This window comes from Siniperca chuatsi, linkage group LG7 (genome assembly GCF_020085105.1).
Source record: "Siniperca chuatsi isolate FFG_IHB_CAS linkage group LG7, ASM2008510v1, whole genome shotgun sequence".
Classification (NCBI taxonomy): domain Eukaryota; kingdom Metazoa; phylum Chordata; class Actinopteri; order Centrarchiformes; family Sinipercidae; genus Siniperca; species Siniperca chuatsi.
In genome coordinates this window covers 27,100,736-27,123,837 of record NC_058048.1, presented here as the reverse complement: position 1 = coordinate 27,123,837, position 23,102 = coordinate 27,100,736, and the positions used below count along the sequence as shown (strand labels likewise).

The 23,102-nt window shown below is 38.9% G+C and overlaps 2 protein-coding genes across 4 annotated transcripts; one reads left to right on the top strand and one right to left on the bottom strand.

Annotated features, from left to right (window-relative positions):
- The first annotated feature begins 3,189 nt into the window (after window positions 1-3,189).
- gipr (gastric inhibitory polypeptide receptor) lies at window positions 3,190-17,589 on the top strand. 2 transcript variants are annotated; one of them, XM_044203655.1, is made up of 16 exons: window positions 3,231-3,308; window positions 6,368-6,464; window positions 9,142-9,334; window positions 10,030-10,126; window positions 10,337-10,444; window positions 10,563-10,684; window positions 10,828-10,934; window positions 11,580-11,733; window positions 12,505-12,664; window positions 12,884-12,944; window positions 13,168-13,237; window positions 13,780-13,868; window positions 14,931-15,069; window positions 15,213-15,254; window positions 16,290-16,382; window positions 16,540-17,589. In XM_044203655.1, the coding sequence occupies exons 3-16, from the start codon at window positions 9,284-9,286 to the stop codon at window positions 16,696-16,698; spliced, it is 1,452 nt and encodes a 483-aa protein (XP_044059590.1). In that variant the 5' UTR covers window positions 3,231-3,308; window positions 6,368-6,464; window positions 9,142-9,283; the 3' UTR covers window positions 16,699-17,589. The 2 variants fall into 2 exon arrangements, with proteins under 2 accessions (XP_044059591.1, XP_044059590.1); XM_044203656.1 differs by lacking the exon at window positions 6,368-6,464 and having other exon boundaries at window positions 3,190-3,308.
- Window positions 17,590-18,719: 1,130 nt separating this feature from the next.
- Window positions 18,720-22,904, bottom strand: LOC122879499 (THAP domain-containing protein 5-like). Of its 2 annotated transcripts, none has more exons than XM_044203657.1 (5): window positions 22,721-22,904; window positions 21,420-21,603; window positions 19,814-20,628; window positions 19,487-19,673; window positions 18,720-19,146 (listed from the first exon to the last, which is right to left on the bottom strand). In XM_044203657.1, exons 1-5 carry the CDS (start codon window positions 22,792-22,794, stop codon window positions 19,027-19,029), a joined length of 1,380 nt encoding a protein of 459 aa, XP_044059592.1. In that variant the 5' UTR covers window positions 22,795-22,904; the 3' UTR covers window positions 18,720-19,026. The 2 variants fall into 2 exon arrangements, with proteins under 2 accessions (XP_044059592.1, XP_044059593.1); XM_044203658.1 differs by lacking the exon at window positions 22,721-22,904 and adding an exon at window positions 22,321-22,620.
- Between the last annotated feature and the right edge of the window lie 198 nt (window positions 22,905-23,102).

Sequence of the window (23,102 nt, the reverse complement as noted above, 5' to 3'; positions counted from 1 at the left end):
GAAAATCTCATCTCATACATGTACTCTTCAAGTTGCTAACCAGACATTAAAGGTGCAAGTGTGTATATCTGTGAAATTGGAATTTTGATATGAAAATCAACTATCAGAGAATATGAAAAACTTTTTCAAAGTTAATTTTGTAACCATCAGGGTCTACAAAAAAAAAAACAGATCCAGAAACTGCGCTGCTGATATGCCTGCCAAAATGATGCTTTTTTGAAGAGTTTATACCTAGCATTATGGAGCCTCAAAACTGAAACAATATAGTAAAAGATGATCAGACAAGTCAAAATCTGAATACATCAATAAATAATACTGTTAGTTAAGTAATTAAAATTGAGTGTAAAAAGAAATATAAAGCTTGACGGTGGATAAAATTAAGTTTTGTTTTATTATTGTTTTGTATTTTCATTCCATGCACTACTACAGTTCAACAACAGTGTTGAAGGACAGATCTCTGTCCAGCCCATGTGGACTAAAACATAAAAAATATACATACATTAAAAATAATGCTGGGGTTTATGTGTATGACAAACTGTGAGCCACAGACTGCACAGTATGGGCACTGCAAAATAAAGTCTTTTGCACACAAATCTTAAATGGATTAATAAAGCCAGCATGCCTATAGATTACAGTTAAATCTTCATCACTGATTGTGTAAAACTTCAAATCATTCACAAGCCTCATAAACCCCCAAGCAATAATCAGAGTAAGACAATAACTTTTCTAATTATGTCAAGAAACACTTAAAAGGCTTTTCAGTGAGGGAGTACTTCCTGTTCATCTGGGTTTTGTGTACACAGGATAAAAAGGGCCTCTGTAGTGATTTAAATGCATATTGAGGTGAATAATATTTCACAACAGCATCTGGTAAATTTTTTCATTAAGAGCAGCAAATGTGTGCCAGGAACAATTAATTCCAAAATTTTTACCTGGGACTGAAAGAGAATAAATGTACCTCTTCTGCTTCTGAGTGAATACTTAAAATATGAAAGATTTAAGACGGATCATTAGAGGAATACACATTCATATCTCACTGGCTATAGATTGGATTTGATGACGTATAGATATAATTTGACACATATAAAGTGACCTGATTTTTGAAGAGTGTTAATAAGACATGACTTGACTTGATGTAATGAGATGTGTTGTGGTGTGCTATTCATCAATATAACATGACATGCCAAGCCAAAAATAGACCTAAATACAGCATCTGGGAGACAAAATGTCAGTGTCTTTTCAGCAAGCATTTGGCAGATAATAATGTGAAGAACATTTCTAAGTGCAAAGTCCCACCCAAAAAGGCAACATTTTCTAATATGACATGAGTGCTAGAAGAGCATAAAAACCTTATCAGCTGCTCTCGTCATTTCCTTTTATCACTATCATCTCATCAAGTCTTAATGACTTAATGTGTGTGTGTATGTGTGTGTGTGTATATACGTGTATATCTGGCCTGCTTTGTGTTAAGTGCCGACATTCTTTGCATTTATTCATGACTGTTTTGTGTATCTGCACTGTCTGATCAGACAGGAGGAATGAAGATCTGGTTAAAACTACATTGCGCACATCAACCCCCAACTCTTTCATACATTTTTCATCAGTGTCATATTATTTATAACATAATGGTGATAAACGCTGGTTGGTGGGGTCCCCTGGGGATTTTTGCCCAGGGCCCCAACAGACTCTACAATCGCCACTGGGAGGATGTCATACACAAGTGATAACAAATTCAGAGCCCTGACACAAACTGAAATTCATATAATGCTGCAGCACTGCAGCAACAACTGAAATGTTTAAACACAGGAGTCTTTTCTTGCCACCAACGTCTCATCCTGTTGCTACAGGTTCGTTTATTTTCTACCCACCTGTAATCCTACTGTTTTCATTAGGTACACCTCTGTATCGCGATCATGCCTCACAAGCAAAAACCTACTGTTACTGTACAAATGTTACTGGCACGCAATGTGGTTTTCTTTCTGTTTTGCACAGAATAACATTGTATTATGGTCTCAGTTTATGTAAGAAATGGTTTTCACTTTTGACTTTCTTTGAGGTTTTAACAATTTGCTAAAAAATATGCTGACAGAAGTCGTTGAGGAGAAGTTATGTTGCGCAATTCATTGATTATATATTTTGCATAAGCTTAATTTGGGATAGCGGCTTTCTGGTCAGAAGCAGAGGTACCACATTTGTTGTGATATGGCCTGAGACCCCAGTCACACCACCACATGTATGACAGCAAACCGCATCTTCAAGCTACAGATCATATGCATTCTAATAACCTGGCGTCTTGTTATAGGTAAAGCTCATTAGAAATCTAGTGCCTTTCTGAACAGTCACAGTGGTGGACTGTCAACCTCCACCCCAGTTGTGACTGATTTACACTTTTGGCATATTATTTTAAGGGACATTTTTGATTATATTAGAGAAGATTACAGGATGCAACAAGGGTCCAAAGCTTGACTCTACATGAGGATATGCATCTTCATATGCATCAAGAGGACATTTTTTAAGTTACTGTCTTGGTTCGTGTAAACATGATCAATCCTTGACTAATTAATGCAGTTACATCTACACCACTTGCAACTTGCAACACACTGCAACAGAATATGTGGTCACTGTTCAACAGGTGAGGCTGAGACAGAGATGCACATTTACTTTAACAAGTTCAACTCTGTAATCTCAGATGTCCAAGAGCTAAATGAGCTCTCAAAATTAAAAATACTCCTAGGAGGAGACAGGGCATTTCTTCAGGGCAGATCAGTATGTAACAACATGCCACAACCTGAGGAACAGTGAATGACCTACACACACACATATTCATGAAATATTATTATTATTATATTATCGTACTTATCTGTAAATATTCTAATAACACATTTGTTGTATTTATGTTTTTATTTCACACTTGCTTTGGCAATGTTAACAGAGAGATCAACATCACATCATCCACCAGGAGAGAGAGAGAGAGAGAGAGAGAGAGAGAGAGAGAGAGAGATCAACATCACATCATCTGTCAGGAGAGAGAGAGAGAGAGAGAGAGAGAGAGAGAGAGAGAGAGAGAGATCAACATCACATCATCTGTCAGGAGAGAGAGAGAGAGAGAGAGAGAGAGAGAGAGAGAGAGAGAGAGAGAGAGAGAGAGAGAGAGAGAGAGAGAGAGAGAGAGAGAGAGAGAGAGAGAGAGAGAGACTTAAATGATCGCGTTATGTGATTGCCTTCGGGACAACAGTCCGAGACGCAGACTTGCTGCACAACTGGATTTGGTTGCAGATTTTGACAGTGAAAACATGACGTTTCCAAAGGTGAGGTCCACATTTCTTCTCTTCTGTTACGTTCATACAACCTTTGCCTCCAGTTTTGATTAACATTTTGTGACCATTGCACAGCCTTTTCCAGTGTTTGGTATGCCTTTTCTTTCTGAATGATAATTGTGAATTGTTCATTGTAATTGTTTATTATAGCATGATAATACTGTGGCCGGTGGTCGGTGAGGATTATGTAAGCATGGCAGTGTGATGGTAGTGAGTAGTGACAGAAACAAAAAGACAAAGACACAAACAAATGTAAACAAGTAAACAGTTTAGAAACATATGGATAGCGATATAAGCGAATGCTCAAGTAGATCTTTGGTGAATACAAGTGCTGTGCAAATGGTCACATGTAGGGACGCAGCTTCTGTCCTCAGCTTAGAAAGTATGGTGGAAGGTGAGACAATGAACAAGATCAAAATTATGTATTTTTAGGTCAAGGAGGAGTCCTTTTAAAGTTCACCGTTAGTGTGATGGTGAACTCACTGTTGAGACTGAGTACAACACACTGAACCCATGACCTCTGACTTCCATGTGGAGGGATGGGAAGCAAGAAAAATGACCATGATAATCATCAATTGATTAAAGTGAAGGTATTTATCACTGTGGGATCTGATAACATGAAATGACCATGTCACTAAATTTGACTTTTTTAGGTTATCATTAATGGAAAAAAAAACTTTACAATTTCACCTAAGGGACACTTTCTGTAGATGTGTATGTCATGAAAAAAGAAAGAAAAATGAGAGTGAAAAACAAAGAAGAAAGAAATTCCAGGCCTGTCACAGCATCAGTATAAAGTAGGTGCTAATTATTGAGTTATACTAGCAATGTGAATATAGCCTTGCGGTGTGGTGGAACACAGACATGGCTAAGGTATCTGGGAAAGCTGGTTACAACACACACACAAACACACACACACACACACAGCATTGCACACACTGCTAGCACTGTTACATAAACTGAGACCTGTTGGCTAATGTGCATGTCTGTGTGTGTATGTTTCTATATATTATGCCAAAGCCAGGCCCAGATGTGCTATGCGTCTGTCAGTGGGGTGAACCACCACAGCTCCAGATGACTGTGCAGGAAAACAGGGTGACAAGAGGCTAAAAAGATTCCTGTCAGGTCTTAAACACTTCTGCTTTTCAGTGGCAAGTGGCAGCCTGCAAGTTCCCTGCATACATGTCTCTTTTAATAAAAGTATCAGCAACGTGATGACAAAAAAATAGGATTTCTAAGATTCAACAGAAAAGCAGAAATCGCCCACACCTGAGACCCTGCAAAAAACACTGTATGCTGCCTGAACACACAGTGATGTAATGCTGAAAGTACAGATGAGCAGGGGCGTATAGCACAAAATTCTGGACCCTGCACATATGCATTCTGTATGGGCCCCTCCCCGCCTCTGCGACTATTCATTCTAGTATATTTGTGGTCACATGAGAGCCCTGTATACTCAGTCCCCTTAGTTCTATGCCCCTGCAGATGAGCAACAAAGGAAAAACTTAAATAAGGACAGGCGGGCCTTAAACTCAGGATCCTCTGTTGTATAGAGCGTTTGAGTGTTTCTAGATTAACCCTGCCTTTATGATAAAAAGGGCCTCATGCATAAGAATTATAATGGAGCATCTTTGGAATGAAACTATCCTTGAAGTTTGGCATGTTATCATGCAACATAATGATCTACTGTATGTGATCATTATAAACCTGCATGCAGACAGTGAGGTGGAAAGGAATCTTTGGTATACTGGAGGCGGGGATGTGGTTGTCCCTGACTTCTAATTAGGAAAAGATCATTTGCTGCTCCCCTGTTGCTCTTGTCTTTCTTTCAAACAAATCACAGTTGCTGCTGCTGGACATGATTTATATTTGACACAGGACAGATATTTCTTCTATGCAAATGCTACTACCAATGCCACATAAATGATTTCTTTTCATCACAATCTGGCTGTGCCATCTAGTCTGTTCACTGGTTTCTAAAATGCCATGCAGCACTGTTCTCTGTCAGTCAAGTGAAGATCATTTGATCAGTTTAATAGTCATCATCAAATCACTGAAAATTTGTTTAGCTTGTGCAGTCACAAAGATGTTCCTATCTCCAACTCTTTCCTTTCTCCTTATGTAACACACATTTCCCCTTCTTTGTTTTACACTGATTACTAATGTAAAGGGAGTTATCTCATTTAACAGGAAATAGTGAACATTTGGACTTTGTTAAACATGGAAAGAGGTTCATTATACTGGGAAGGGCTTAATATCTCCAAGTCAGTTCAGACAGATGAGCTGGATGCATTTAGAAATACTTGGCTGCAGTGTAATTTGTCATCATGTGGTAAATGTGTCTAATTTGGAGATAGAAAGAAAAAGACCAACAAAAAGAAAAATGCACAGTAGAAAAGCAAGAAGACAGCAGTATGTTCAGAGTTGAATTTCATCAATGTTAGCATCATATTCAATCAATTAGTGTTTTTGTCATTGAGGTCAAACTGCAAACCACTTCAGAGACACAGTCATGGGCATAGTGCAGAGCAAATCCAGTCACTGCCTGCTGCTGCTGCTCCTCGTATATTATGAAATGTAATATACTGTATTCTTAAAAACCATTCATTTAAATGACATGATCTCTCTCACACCCTCCATGTCTCTCTTCTGAGTTAACACTGAATGCATATATAAATTAAATAAAATACAACGTTTTCTCCCAGTAATAATATACTGTGCAGCTGGTGCATATTTGCATGGCTAAAGGCATGACAGTGTTCATTAAATTCAGAGGTATTGAATCTCGGATAATACTGTCATTACTGTGTGCTTCTCTTTGTATAACTTAAAGGGACAGTTCACCTCAAAAATACATATTTTTCCTCTTACCTGTAGTGCTATTTATCTATCTATATTATTTTGGTGTGAGTTGCTGAATTTTGGAGATATCGGCCGCAGAGATGTCTACATTTTTTTGAAAATAATGGGACTATATGGCACTCGGCTTGTGGGGCTCAAAGCACCAAAAAAATACATTTGAAAAACTCAACAGCAATGTCTCTTTCCAGAAATCGTGACCCGGTTACTCGGTTTCATGAAACTGCTCACAACGAGGTCTGTGGATTATCTCACCAAAACAATCTAGATGGATAAATAGCACTACAGGTAAGAGGAAAAAAAATATTTTTGATTTTGCGGTGAACTGTCCCTTTAAAAATATATTAGACATGATTATTGACTTGAAGAATCAGTTCTGAAGCTCCATCTTAATATCAGATTTTTTTTTAAAGCTGTGTGGATTTGGAAATCTTTAATACACAAATGTCTGGTTATAGTCTCCAGTTTGGTGGAAAATCACTTTACACAGTAAGAGCTAGCTCTTAAAGTGAATGTTTAAAATATAATATCATATAGTTGTAATACTGTTGTGTTTCTGAAGTGAAACCCAAAGCTCAAGACTGACACTATTATCAGTATTATATTAAAGCAGTTTAAGGGGAACTCCCTTGTGGAGTATACTGCATATGTTTAAAAAAGAGGTATAAAGCCTTTTGTGGCTCCAGAGGGAGCTGTGTGAAGTCTGATAAATTGTCTCAAGTGATGTCACTTGAGGCAGCGTCAGCTGGGGCTGAAGACTACAAGTTTGAAAATGAAAAACAACAATTTGAAGCCACATTAGCCGCTACTACTCACATAACACACCTGACCAGTAATGTAGGCTCCAGGTTGTTAGAAGGAAGAAGAAAGTGTGGAATAAAAAAGACGATGTCTCTGGTTCTGCCACACCCATTTAAAATTGGTGCAGTACCCTTTTAACTTTTGAGTTGATATGTGGGCTGTTTTTCCCAAAAAGTGCTGATTGACCTTAAAACAAGGCCATTTTTATTCCGAAATATTATTCAATAAGTAAAGAGTTTCCCCTCGGGGATCAATAAAGTATTTCTGATTCTGATTCTGATCTGAAACATCTACACTATTACATTACATAAAAAAAAACACACACAAAAAAAAACACAAACACAAAAACGTCTCTGTGTGCTCGAGTGCCATTTTTGAAACCTATATTTGACCTGGGATATGTCTGTGCATCAATGGCGAGCTTTCATGCTTCATATCTGTCCTATTGTCACACCAGAGAGGCATTTGAGTGGCCTTAGTAACTCTCTGGTGAGCCCAAGTGCCTCTTTGATAAGCCCATGTACAACTGTGGTGTGAGCAAAAATTAAACCTACCCCTGTGCAAGCCACTTGTTCTTGATTGATCATGCCCATTACAGACCCAGCCCCACTTCTGAGTAGGGGAAACTCAATTAAAGGCATTACTACTACTACTGAAAAGTTTATAGAAGATCATGGAACTTTCAACAAAATCTTGTGGATTTGAATCACACACGATACATTAGGTTAGTGCAGACTCTTCTGCCTCCTTCATCACATCCTTCTTCCTACATTTGTTTGTGTTCCTGGTACATCGTGCTCCAGGCAAAACTGCACTGTCAGCATACTGTCCACACAGAATCCACTGGCATGTGGTTCGTTGTACACAGGCAGTTCTTATCTACCAGATGACAGACCAACTTCCCTTCTCTCTACACATTTATCGCTCTCTACCTCTCTCCCTTTTCTTTTCTGCCTGTCTCGGTCATTACATTGTGAATCATTTAATATATTTAAGATTAGTTATTAAAGTTATTATTAGTTCAAAATGACACTTGCAGTAATAGCTTCACTAATGAATCTATTGCTACAAATGTACTTTAGCTTTTCACCAAGCTGTGTAAGGTTTTTAAGTCTCAATCAAAAGACAGAGATGGAGTAATATCTCACTCCCTCACAGATTGTTAATGTGCATTTTCCAGTAAATTTCACACCAGATCAAATGTGATACATTCCTAAATAAACCCAGAACTAGGCTGTGTGAAACTCTGGTACTGATTATTACAATTTAGGAAAATATATATGGCTGCATTTATTTTTATTAAAGTGAGCTGTGTTTTTATCTTTCTTCAGATATAAAGGTATTTTCTTACTGTATAAATTCTTAGTCTATAGTTTTAGTTTGATATAAAACTTTTGGAAAATCAAACTTTACATTAAGATTTTTCACATTTTTGAACATGTGAAAACACTCATGAAATGCTTACATAGAGATAAGCTCTGCATCTATGAAAACGCATAAACAGTAACTTTTTATTGTATATGCAAATCATGCAGCCACACAGTGATGTCATCAACTGCAACACATTTACAAATGATTCTACATATTCACAAATCTCAGCAAACATCTGCAGATAGAGATACAGATAGACAACCCTCCACACACAATTCCAAATGAATTTACCCACACTGCCCCACTGTTCATGGCTCTAGCCCCACAGTTGAATTATTTTGATCCGTATGCTTTTATTAAAGATATAGTCATAATAATGAACCAATCTCATTAGGTCCGTTTTTGGCAAAGATTGCCTTATTCCTGATTTCGATATTACATCTTAAGCACTTCAATCTAACAATCATAAGAGGACAGTTTAAGTTATGTAGAGTTAATGAAATGATTATTTCGTTATCACAAGAAAATAAAGTACATATATATGGACTCCGCTAAGATTACTTGTTAAGACTGATGATTTTCTTAAACAAATTTGTTGATTCGTTGTCTTCCTTCCTGTATGATTATTATTTACCCTAAGATCACATGGGTCCTGAATTCAATCTAGCGGCTTGTATTGAGTGGGAAGGTGAAATTATCAGTTGTAGTTTTATGTATTCCTTGTGCGCTGCTTTCACATACTACATTTTTGGATGTAAATCAGATATTAAACTGTTGTTTTCTGTATTTCCAGGCAGTATGTTGCAGAGTGTAAAGGGACTGTTTCGTGATCTGGAACGTATCCCACCTTTTCCTCTACTTGATCTCTGATGACCTCTCAGTGACCCTGTGGTGTCCTCTAAAGCTCTGAGATGATTTCCCTGCAGTCCTGAGTGATGAAGGCCTCTAACACATTCCTCATTCCCTTCCTCCTCTACGGGACTCTGGTATTTGTCTAGAGAGACATTTTACTGATGACAAAGCAGCATGCAAGTGATGTTTTAATGTGCATAATATTGGAGGAGAGTGTTGATATATTAAAAATCTTTTATGCCCCCTTACATTTTAAGTTTCAGGGAAATTGTCTGGCAGTATCCCGTCTAGCAACTTATTTGTAAATAAGAGAAATTCCCACACACCATTACTAACGTTTTACACCGAGGACTCCCTGTGTGCAACATGCACTGAGATACCAGTTAATTAGGTACAGCTAGATACATTTAATGCAATCTAGTTACAGTACAGTCCCACAATAAATTGCCTCAAAATTTTTGTCCACATTTATTTATGTTAAAGGGGATAGACCAAATATTAGAAATGCCTTTCAGGATAATGTAGTCAACATATCCATGGCTTACCTTCACCATGTCTCTCTTCCTCCTCTTCAGTCTCCTTTACCACACCCGTTTGGCACTGTCTACTGTGTCTCCGTCAAACTTCTTAAGCCAGTTTTTTGAGTTGTTACACAACAGCGCACTACAGAAATGAATATGGACTTGAGTAAACACTTTTCTGACAGTGTCCATGAAAACACATGATAACCTTCATAAAATAAAGATTTATTGCAGGGAGTTGTATTGAATTGTGTGTGTGTGTGTGTGTGTGTGTGTGTGTGTGTGTGTGTGTGTCTGTGTGTGTGTAGTGTGTGTCAGAGAGAACTTTTCATCATATGAGGGAGGAATGGAACCGCTACAGGAATGAATGTCTGCTCCAGATGAGTACAGAACCTAGACCCAAAGGTAACACGCACAAAGATGCACATTTTTGGAAATAAATGAAAACAAACATGTTCAGCCACCCCCACCCATGCCCACTCTTTATAATATACATTAATGAAGGCACAAGTAACCTTTTACACATTTTAAAACTGTGATTACACGCACATATTGTTGTCTCTAATACATATTAAATGTATTCAGACACTGTGCCCTCTCCTATCCTCTCCTCAGGTGTGTTTTGTGGTCGTATGTTTGACATGTACGCCTGCTGGTCAGATGGAAAACCAAACTCTATAGTTAAGGTGCCCTGCCCCTGGTACCTGCCCTGGTACAACCAAGGTAGGAATGCACACACACACACACACACACACACACACACACACGTTATTTTCACTTTATATGTGTAGTAGTGACTATGATCAGTGTGTGTTTCAGCCTTTCCTGTGTGTTTGTGTAGTGCGTAATGGCTTTGTGTTGCGGGAGTGTGGTCCTAATGGTCAGTGGACCACCGCCACCTCCAGCCGCACCTGGAGGGACTATTCTCAGTGCAACACTGACAACAGCCATCAGATAGCGCAGGTACACACACACACACACACACACACACACACACACCCCGGGCTGAAGTATTGGAGAAGGGAGTGAAATCTCTGGAAAAAGAAACTTTAAATTTCTGTCAACAGTATTAACCCACTCTTGTATTTGGGTTGCATTTTGTACAGGAGAAGCAGATGATGATCTTTGCCTACTTCAGAGTGATGTACACAGTGGGTTACTCTGTCAGTCTGGCCAGTCTCTCTCTGGCTCTGATTATTCTGCTGTTCTTCAGGTAGGCCTACACCTCTACTATCTGATTTTGGATTTTCCCATCTTGTTATCTCATTATTTTAGCCTATTTTTGGTTCTTTATGTACTTACTCTAAGGCATTATGTAACTTTCTTAAATAGAAAAGAAAATAGATAAGGTTAATTATATCTGTAAACTGTACTATCGCCTCAACCAGTGTGTTTGTATAGAGTCTTTTAACATCTTACATTAATGCAGTTACTGTTAAAAGATTCAACTGATTTATTATCAATACAGAGTTTGATGAGACATTTTCTCTAATATAAAGAAAGAAAAACTAGAATTACAGAAAAATGTCCAGTGTTGATTCTGGACATTATAAGAGAAAAAATACAAGCAGCAATTCATGTTTGTTGTGTAAAGTGAATGATGTAGTGTAAAAACATCACAGCAACAAGCACTAACCATGAAAGGGCAAAAATAAAATAAACAGACCTCAGAATAACCCTTAAACTCAGCAAATGTCTGACAAAGTTTAGCCTGAGAAAAACGGTGTGCTTTCCACAAGAGTTTTTTCTTCTCAAGGTCAGGTTCTTCACTGACCTGTCACGTGTTTAGCAATCTGACTGAATGTTAAACATTGTTCTGATATGTTTAACATCACTGTGGCATGTGTGTTGTCTGCAGGAAGCTGCACTGCACCAGAAACTACATCCACATCAACTTGTTTGCATCGTTCATTCTGCGAGCTGTTTCCATCCTGACCAGAGATGCTCTGCTGAACAGAGACATTCCTGAGTTCAGAGGCAGCAGGAACATCTCGGAAATACTCAGTGATCAGGTTGGGACACACACACACACACACACACACACACACACACAGAGAGAGAGAGAGAGAGAGAGAGAGAGAGAGAAAATTGAGAGATATAGAAAGTAAAAGAGAGAAGGAGAGTAGGAAACAGGGATGTCTACATTTGTATCACTTTAAGGAAAACATTGCTAAATGTATTTTCCAAACTATTTCATCCCTCAATTGTATCAAATGGCTGTTTTCAACCATTAGCCTTCACCCTGACCATGAGTATTGACATTGCATCAATTATACAAGTCAGCTGATAGCCCAATAATACTAAGTGATTGTTTGCATTGTACAAGTTTGTCTAATAGTAATTACGGACACTGATTCAGTTAGAAGTGAAGCCAAAACTGTGGACTCGAGTCAGACTTGCATCACAAAAACTTGATTTACTTAGACTTGACTCCCTGAAGCCTTGACTTGAAATTTAAAAGCAATAAAATTCAAGTTTTGACCTGGTAAAATCCCAGAAACATAAAAAATATATAAAACAACAACAGACAGGCATGTTAAAACAGGTTTGAGAATAAAATGTTGAAATGGTGTATCATTTAAATCATCAGCGGTCAGTGCACTGAGAAACTTGCATCTTGACTTGGTATCTGCTTATGATCTTATAAGACTTGAGACTTGACTTAAAAATAGTTATGGTTGATGTTAAGCAGAACATTAACACATAAAAAATGTATTAATTCTAATCTCTCAAGAACTTATTTTCTCTTCCTACACACACACACATATACACACACACACTAGGCAGTGTCTGGCTGCCGCGTGGCCCAGGTGCTGATGCAGTACTGTGTGGTAGCCAACTACTACTGGCTGTTGGTGGAAGGCCTGTATCTACACAACCTACTGGTGCTGATGGCATTCTCTGAAAACCGCTACTTCTGTGGATACCTACTCATAGGCTGGGGTACACACACACACACACACACACACACACACACATAGACACACACAGACTAAGTAGTCATACAGAAATAGTCACACACAACACAGCAGAAATGGAAAGGAAGAGGAAAAAAAAGAAATGGTTGTACTCTTAATTATTGAACAGGTCACATAATGTGTTAATTAAATTCAATTTGCTGTTGTGAACTTTTTATACTTATACATGTCTGTTTTGTGTCAGGCACCCCAGTGTTATTTGTGATTCCTTGGAGTATTGTACGTTACCTGTTTGAAAACACAGGGTGAGTCATTTTTATTTTTGATTCAGTAAATTTTGTGCTGACAGTGTGCAGGAGTTCTTTTTTTCTCTCTTGATCTTATTCTCCATGGCACCTGCTTCACAGCTTTTACACAACACACTGCAGAAAACCACTTCACCTATATCTTTTCATTATCCAATATTTTAGTTTTTCAGGATACCTTGCTGTGTGTTATTGCTTACTTTTTGTGTGTTATTGCTTGTAGGTGTTGGGAGATAAATGAGAACATGGCGCACTGGTGGATAATCCGCACTCCCATCCTGCTCGCCATTCTGGTAACAGGCACATTCACAACCACACATACATACACACAAACAAGACACTCACACACACACACACACACACACACACACAAACGTGAACATGTACATGTAACGAGGTAGGACATTAATGTGGGTATATTTGACTTTCAGAAGTCAGTCAGTGATTGAAATTCATGTGTGACTTATAGTAGCTTCCAGCCTGGACCGTTTATACAGAGTGACGACTGGGTGGGGACAATTCAATTTGATTCAATTCAATCCAATTTTATTTATATAGCGCCAATTCATAACAGAAGTTATCTCAGTCTTAAGCCTACTCTTAAATGTGGAGATGGTGTCTGCCTCCCGAACTCACATTGGGATGTGATTCCACAGGAGGGGAGCTTGATAACTGACAGTAGATTGAACAAAGTTGTGATCATAAGCTGTAGACTTTTATTCATAGATGCACTTATAGACTGATTTGAATCCATGTTCTGAACTGTCATATCATCTCATTTGTAACATGATCATTGAGAATATCAATGCCCCTATTTTTTTTTTTATCTCTTCAGGTGAACTTCTTCATCTTTATCCGCATCATCCATATTCTTGTATCCAAACTGAAAGCCCATCAGATGAGATACACCGACTACAAATTCAGGTAAGACACGTGAACATGGCTGTTATATTATATTCACCTCCCCTGAAAACTCAACTGTATATAAACACTAAAAATACATTTCCCCCGACAAACACATCCCCCTTCTCAAGGAAAATGGTATTTGCAGTAAGAAAGACAGTAATTAGACTGACTTCAGGTCAAGTTAATGACATGGTGAACACTGTGTGACCAGTATTGTGGGAAACCTCCTTACTGGAGCATTATAATATAAGAGCAGAATTAACATGGGGTGCACAGAGCCCATGTCAGCACTTTGATATTTTGACATGACCTTCTAATCTTTGACTGAAAGTCACGCAGAGGCAAAGTGTTGGCTTACATGGCATTCAGATGACCTGTGTGGGGTTATCAAGGTCAGCATTTTTATTTTTACTCCAAAGCCGAAAAGTATGCAGAATTTCCCCACGGATCTTATTTGTGTCAGAGCGGGAGTGAAGCAGCCTCTGAAACAGCACCGTCTTTTCATCGTTTTAATTATTTCAGAGTTTGTATGGCATTTAGTGCCAGGGAAACTCTGGGATACATTACTTCACTCTACTTTACTTCACTGTGCCTTCAAGGGAAGCTCGCCGCAGTCATTATGAATACAACAGAAGACATGCAGTACATTAATTCATAAATAAGTAAAACATATCCAATAGAGAGGAGAAGCAGGAGAGGCCTATTATAATCCCCTGACATAACCTTGACCAGCATCATACACACACACAGACACACACACACACACACACACACACACACAAGATGATGCTATCTAGCATAAATGGACTGATTTATAAGAATAATTTCCATCAAGTACTTACGTTTCTAGTTTATCCCTGGTCAGAGCTTGTGGGCAGCTGGGTTTGTGTATGAGGACTGACTGTCTTTTAACTGGGAAGCAGGTGTTCAACAAACAAAGCATCTCCCCTGCTGAAGTGTCTTTGCGCAAAACACTGAATAGAGAACCAGATCTAAAGGCAGCACTCCATCACTGTATTTCTGTAGCTCCCCAAAGAGGTACAAGCAACAACTGTTTCTGTTTTGTGTCTTTCTCTCCAGACTGGCCAAATCCACTCTGACCCTGATCCCTCTGCTGGGGATCCATGAAGTGTTCTTTGCAGTGTTGACAGAGGAGCACATGAATGCCGTCCTCCGCAACGTCAGTCTCTTTTTCCAACTCTTCCTCAACTCTTTCCAGGTACAGTCAGAACTTTGTATATCCACCCAGGCTAAAAATATCTGCACTCAGAAGACTTTTTGCATAAAATCAGCATCACAAAACATATTTCATGGTATTTGTACGTTTGGTTCAACATTAAGAGTCATTTTCCCTCTTCACAGGGTTTACTTGTAGCCATCCTCTACTGTTTTGTCAACAAGGAGGTAAGTGGTGTGTCTAAGTGTGTGTGCGTGTGTGTGCGTGTGGACAATGATTCTCACAATGCTATGCGGGCAATGAAAAGACTTGAAAGCAACCAAGCATTTCCATTAGAAATGGCATTAGAGGTATTAGGCATTAAAAGTCTGTGTATTATGTGCTGTATAAGGAAGTGTAAGGATTTAAGACCAACAAATCTGCCAGTTAAGTGTTAATTTTCTAATATGAAATAGTATATTTTATTGCAGTAAAACTAAATTTTTCAAGAAGTGAAATGTCCTTATGGACCAAATCTAAAATCTAATTGTAGTAAAGACATTAGACATAGCACGGTTGTAGTAAATCCAAGCTGAAACCTCCATATATTAATATAGTGATGTGATACTCTATATAATATACTGTATATTATAATATATAATCATAAAATAATTTGTCAAACCTCCCTGTTTCACCACAGCTGTGTTTTGTCACATTCTGTGCCCTTTCATATCTGTATGTGTTGTTGTTTAGAGCTACTGCTCCATTTGTGAAATAGGAATGACCTCATTCTTGGTGATTTGGAAACAGATGAACAAGATTAATGTTGAAGAATGCCTTTTCAGATTTGAGAGAATTGATACATAAGCCATACAAAAGTGACACAACTCTACAATAGCAGGGACTGATTTCTTATCTACTAATTTCTCTTGAAAGGAGTGTTTATGCTCTTCTATTACATTTTTGGTCTTTAATAGAGAAAAGTGTCTTGCTCAAGGACTTTTTGGCTTGAAATATGTATTCTGATGGACTCGTGGACTGTTGCATGAATTCTGACTTTTTGTAAATGGGATTGTCTCTTCATTGACTTGTCCACGAGCTGAGATGTTGTATGTATGTATGTATTAGTAAGGAAATACAGTACTCTGTCATTTCTAATCATGTCTAGCCTCTTCCTACATTTTTTTTCATTTCTTATTTATCTCCCTATTGATAAATTTATTCATCATTATAACCCTCCTTCTCGCTTCTTTCCCTCACTGTAACACATCCTTTGCTTGCAGGTGCAGGCAGAGATAAAGAAGAAATGGGAAAGGTGGCAGCTGGGGATGACTGACCTGGATGACCTGAGAAACACTGGCAGCAACACGCCACAGGTGGGAGCCAATGCTGCTGCCTGTCAAACAAGTACATTTACATGTACATACAGTAAATTTATATAAATTCTACATACAGGCTTTGTGTATTTGAGAGAAAATCTCTAAATCACACTGTGCACAAAAAAACTAATGTTATGTAAAACTCATTGTGCAGGTTGGTGCCAGCATGCCACCATCTAACCAGTGCTACTATCCGTCTCCCTGTCTTCCGCCTGCCCATAGCCAAGAGGACAGCTGCCTCTCCGTCCCGCCCCACCACTCTGTTCCTCCTCACCCTCAGCTGCCCCTTCCTCAACCCTACATCCACAACTGAAGACCTACTGCTATATCTCATTGACAGCATGGAGGAGGAGTAATGAGAAGTGTTGTGAAACCTACTGCTGAAAATTCGAAATGTCTAAATAAGGAAATATCAGTGATTAGTGCATCCAAGGCAATCAGACTCACTAACCGACTGACTTAGAGGATTTATGATGAATCGTTCACTGCTACGGTTGTAGAATTATTCAGAAAGCATTATATTTAGATTCAAAGACACTCTTGGACTGTTGACCAAGGTAAAGCAGGTTCAGGATTAGTGGTTTATATGTGTGCGGAGACAGTCCGTCAGTGGGGGGATCTGGATTTAGGTAGCAAGTATTACATCGACCTTACTGAAATGTCTTAAAGCAACAGAGTGAATCTCAAGCATTTCCTGGTGTGGCTGACCCTGATCTCTGACCAATCTGTCAAAGGGAAAAAATGAAAAGAGAATTTTCATTTGTGGATCATTTCAACTCAAGGGCTCAGCGTAAATCAACAGCTGAGAGGACTCGTCCTCTCTGCTTTTATTCCCATGGAGGAAGCAACATGAGTTTCTATGTCTGAAATTGTTTTGTGTTGAAAGATGGAAATGTGCCAAACATGTTTAATTGAACAATTTTACTGTAAAGTGAATAAAATCAGTGTTAAGCCAAATCTCTATTTACTCATCTAAGGTACCCTCATATGTACTATTAGTCATATCAACCCTAAAAAATATTCATCTCATTCTACTCCCCATAGTACACTTATAGATAATAATTTCCTGTTGTATAGTTGTTTCTTAGCTCAAGTTGTTCATCTTTTCAGTATTACATTTTTTCATAACTTTTGCAATCATGTGAAATGAATACTTGAAACTTTGTCCTCATCAAACACCAATAAAAACTGCCAAACAATGGTATTCCAGGAATGAAAGTTAAACTTTCCTGAAAAGTCAATTCATTCAAAACCTAATGAAGTTCTACATGAATGGGCTTCACCAGTATTAAATCCCAGTTTCAGTTGTGAAATGCAAATGTTAATGTTACTCTGTAAGACACAGGTGCAGGGCAGGGTGCAGCGGATCTTGCCTTTGTTTTACGCCTGCCGCCTCAGGTCTCCTTTCCTCTCTCTGCCTGATTTAGAAGCTTCTCTGTACTTAAGATGTTTCCTCTTGCTGGTCGACCTCCTGACTGAGATTTAGCTTTTTGATGCTTGGCCTAATAGCCTAATAGGGTCTTTTGTTAAATGCTGATCTGTACATTTTCATGTATGTAAAATCTCCTCATTTAAATTTCCTAAAATCCAGATGAAACACCTGCCTCTGCTGCCATCTAGTGGAATGAGAGTGAGCGCACTGCATGAGGGGAAAAGAACCCTATGTAGAAAATTAAGACCAAAACCTAGTAATCCAGATAATTTTGCTGAATAAGATCGAGAACTACCTCAAATCTTGAAAATTGAAGTGAAACGACCTGTTCCAGGTTTTACTCAGCAGTTATGCAGATAACTCAGCAAACTTGAGATTTGATTAGTATCACGTTCCTTTCTGTAGAACTATGGGGCTGTTTCCCCTATCAGTTTTATGTTAATTAGATTTGCTGAATAAAAGTATACTATGAAGAAAAAATACCACTGTATAACTTGAACAGTGTTTTTGCACATTTCAATTACCTATAGGGCAAACATGCTGACCGCACTCAACACTGAATTATTTGACACAACCCCTTAAGCAAACAATAAACCTGCTTTAGCAGCAATGAGCTGATCAGACAGCTGTACTCGAATCAGCTCCTCTCTGTCACTGTTATTTCGAATCACTATGTTCAACACAGGAGTTCAAACTGCCACGAACCAAACCTGCAACTGGTGATGTATTTACTGTCACTAAACAGGGTGTGACTAGTGTTGACTCAATTCATTTGCTCCTGCAACTGAAGAAGGTCAAAACTGTCAGTGATGATGATTAAATCAAACTCTCTATATGACTCTACTTCACTGGTTGTGTATTGTGTTGTTCTTTTAATAGCTGGAATGTAGCACAAACATAAATGGAAGTGATTTTTTATTTGATATGTTAATCATCACCAACAAAAATACTCAAACAAAAAGTGGTAGAGGGGGGGTAGAGGGTGTAAACCTTAAAAACCACATTCAACATTGTCCCATATTACTCCTCCAGATTTGTGCAAAGCTCACAGTAGATCCAACAGCACTGCCACATTTCATACACAGATCTCATTTTGTTAAAGGAAAACAAAAGAGCACAATTAGGTAGCATTTTGTTTTCAACAGCATTAGCCACGTCACTTTTTGGCACGGTGCGCAGACAGGTGGGACATCCGCATTCAATCGGGCCTCACAGCTTTTCGTCTGTGTTGTTCAGTGGAGTATAAAAGTACACAGCGTCATCCTCTTCATAGATGATGGCCACAGTCTCACCAGCCTCTGACACTGCTGCACTGGTCTGTATGTAAGCCTGAGAGAGAGGAGACAACAAAAAGTAAATGCACTGTTTCACAAACAAAATATATAAGGACATTGTTTTTTTTTTTACAACATTGAATGGAACAGCAGATGTAATTAGTAAAAATATAAAAGACAAAATAGTCGATTGCACAAAGTATTCGACCCCTACAGCTAATCATCTCTGGCTGAGCTGATTTTTATAAGTTGCACAATAAGTTTAAAGGAGGGTTCAATATCTCTCAATATTAGTAATTAGAATACACCTACAGCTAAAAGAAACTTGAGAATAGCAATTATAAGTTTTATTTTTAAATAAGACATATTTCGTGTAAATACTTAAAGCTCTTCACCCTCTCAAGCAGCTGTAGTCGCTCTTCATTCAGCAGGTTGCTTTGTCTCAGCTGGCTGACTGTGTTCTCCAGTCCCAGAAGTTTCTCCAGATGTCGCCGGTGTCGCTGCTGCAGAACTTTCACCTTCTTCTGCAGCTCAGCCACAATTGCCTCCAGCTGCTCCTTACTCAAACTATTCTTATGGTAACTGTTCATGTAAAAAATGGAAAGAGATTGTAAAAGCTGTAATAGAGAAGAGAATATAGGAAAGATTCTCAATAATTCCTAATTAAGTTTTCCCTGAGTGAAAACACAGACATGTCCCTGAAATCGAGAATCAGTGCTCACCAGTGCTCCTCCAGCTGGTGATCCTGCCGTTCGATGCCGTCCTCCGACTGGCCATCGTCTCCCTCTCCCTCCTCTGTATCCAGCCTTTCCACAGTGAGGACCAGGGATGTGGGGGAAGGTGGCATGTGTTTAGACACTATAGGCAGAGTAGATGAGATGGGCTTGGAGCTCAGAGCGGACGACAGCACTGTATCCGGGGAGAATGTGAACTGGGCAGGGGTTTCACTGGGGAAAACGTTTGGTATGGTCTCGAAGTAGGTGATGACTTGAGTTTCATGGCCTTCGTGGACGTCTGAGAACTCCTCCGCGGTACAAGTACAATCTTCAACACCGAAAGAGGCCACAGCCTCATCTGTACAACCAAGTGTGAAGTCATTCATGACCAGCCCGCGGCCCTGAGTTAAAATGGCAGCAGTGATTCCATTCACAAGCTCATCTTGCCCTTCACCAGCAGGGCATTCAGACATCACCACCACCTCTGTGTTCTCTCCACTGTTACTTAGATCATCGACTGTCTGGAATAAAGTTAAAGGGAAATTTGCTTCCATTTCGAATCCTTCCCCTGATGCCAGCGGGTTCAGGTCTGTCTGGAGAGAACAGGCAGATTCTACAACATCACTTGAATCCACCAGGCTGGTTTCTCCCTGCTGCGATGGGTCGACAGTGATCTCATACAGGTGCACCGTATGCAACGTACTTTCCATCTCTACAGCGTCAGCAGCCACCACCCTGTCATCCGACTCCGCTATGCTTTGATAACTGTTAGCTCGAAGCCGTTTTGGCTTCTTTTCACTGTGATCCGTGGCTTTCCGTTTCTAAAAAGAGGCAGGAGCGTGTGTTTATCAAAAGCAACACGACAATATTTACAGTTTAACTGTAGTGTTGCAAACACAACACTTTTCTACTGACTTCAGAAAGCAAAGCATGGTAAATCTTTGTATATTAAAAATAATTCAGTCAATACATGTGCAGATTTGTTTAAGAGCCAAGTAAAAATATTTTTAATTTATTTATTGTATTACATTACATACCACAAGAATCTCACAATTAGGCATGAGAAGAACGCATGAAACATTTGGTAATATAAGAAATACAGAAAACTATCATTGTGCATTGTGACACATCAGGATCAAATAAAGTCTTTGTAAATAAACTTTATGATCACCTCACAACAGGCGCTTACCATGACTTATAGCTGAAATCTACTGTCAATGCTTTTAACTCACTCTGGTTAGAATAGTTGTAAAACCTTTCAATAACACGTTGCTGCCTGCTCTGGTATAAAAGCTGCACAATTAACTGAATGGAAAAACGGGGAAATTCACATATATAAACTACAGTACTTCAACTTCCATGTTGCATAAAGCTGAAAATAGTTGAGGACCGACTCCTAAACACGATTTTGTGTTGCTGAGGCAAATTTCTAAATGAAACTAACATGGTAGAAAAAATCTATTCAAATGGTACAAATGTTAAGGAACAAAGAACAAACAAACAAAGCTTCCTGAAGAAAAAAAGATTTCAAGACTTCAGTATTCAGCAAAATAATGGCAATATAATTACTTGCCAATATCGTGCAGCCCTCAAAACTTCAGAACAAATTTACCTCGGCCTCCTGGAAGACTGTGGGCACAGCATCGCTCTCAAGGTAACGGATCCCCCATCGCACCTTAAAGCACAAAGGTGCAAAATGTTCGTGGCAAATGTATTGGTGTCGAGACGGAGTCCAGTTCTCACGTCCCATGTTCCTCAGCCACTGCTGCAGCCGGACCGGGTCCTGTAGAGGGAACCTAGAATACGATAACGACAGATGTGAGACACTGGTCACACTTGTGCTCCTTCAAGTGAAATATTGTCAAATGTTTAAAATTAAATAAGAAACAGGAAAAATGCACCCTAAAATAGAATTTACTATGGTGTTCTAATGATTTGACAGTCTATAAACATCTATAAACACAAAGAAAACTGCCTTCCTAAGCTGGAAATCCGAGCATCAAATCTGATGATGAGATCGGGTAACTGACGGACTCTGTGGACTCATCACATTTTGGCTTGTGCCATTCCACTCTGTACAGCGTAATGCAACCCAACTCTGGTAGGTTTGTTTTTTTTTATATTCAGAAATGTTTCAAATATTTTGTGTGAGGTAGGTAGACTTATAGGTAGACTAATATTATAAAACACCTTTTGAAATTATTCTGTCAAAGCCACAATGGTAGCAGGGACTGCAAAGCTTGGCTATTGCATTGCTTAATATTGAAGAAAAGGATTAATTCATTTTTTTTATATTTCTTATTTCATTTTATTCTTTGCCAACAAGTTTGTCCTTATCCGAAGGGTGTCATATGCTGTACAAGCCCCATGAGGCAAAATCTGATTTGTGATATTGGGTTTTATATATATATAAATTGACTTGAGACAGGTTTCTATTCTTATGGTCACTGTGAGTACTGTTTAATTTAAATGTAGAGCTTCCAGCTTAAGGATACAATTCCCAGTAAATTCACCATGAGTGCGGTCAGAGTGCCCCAGCAGATGTTCCTGTCTATGGATCAGCTCCAGTATTAAGATGACAGCCATCAGTACAGCCTGTCTAATGCTGCTCGATACACCATGGCTGAAATCCACAAAACCTCACGTTTCCAAAATTAACATGTAAAATATATATCTTACAGTGTCAATAAAACTCAGTCACCAGACAAACCATGATTCAGTCCGGACTCAGACTGCCTTTCAAAGGTCAAAAAAAGAAGACACGAAATGAAAACACTTTGTAGACGTCGCGGAAGACTGACTCATCGAATAGGTTAAAGCTGGTTAAAACTGGTTAAAGTTAGTGCTGGTAGAAGCGTCAACTATCCGAGCAGCGAGGTTAGCTAGCTAAAACGGTGTTTATAACCAGCTTACTTGTAGAAGCTTTTCCTGTCGTTGCCGTTCCCGGAGTCATTCTTACAGTTTGGGACCGAACAATATTTTGGCATCTCAGGTCGGTGTCGTTGCGGGTGATATTAGTGTCCAACTGGATTCACAACAAGGTGAAACTCGTGCTGTGTTGTCAAGTCGTGGCGCATAGTTGACGAATAACGATCAGCTGTTGAGACGCGTGACGTCAAATAAATGCGACTGCCACGGAAGCAGCCCAGAACCCTAAGTTACAGTAAACTGTGCAATACAATAATGAAATAAAGAGTTTTTAATTAACATCTTCATAGGTAGTTCAATTCAATTTTATTTATATAGCGCCAAATCATAGCAGAAGTTATCTCAGGGCGCTTTCCATGCAGAGCAG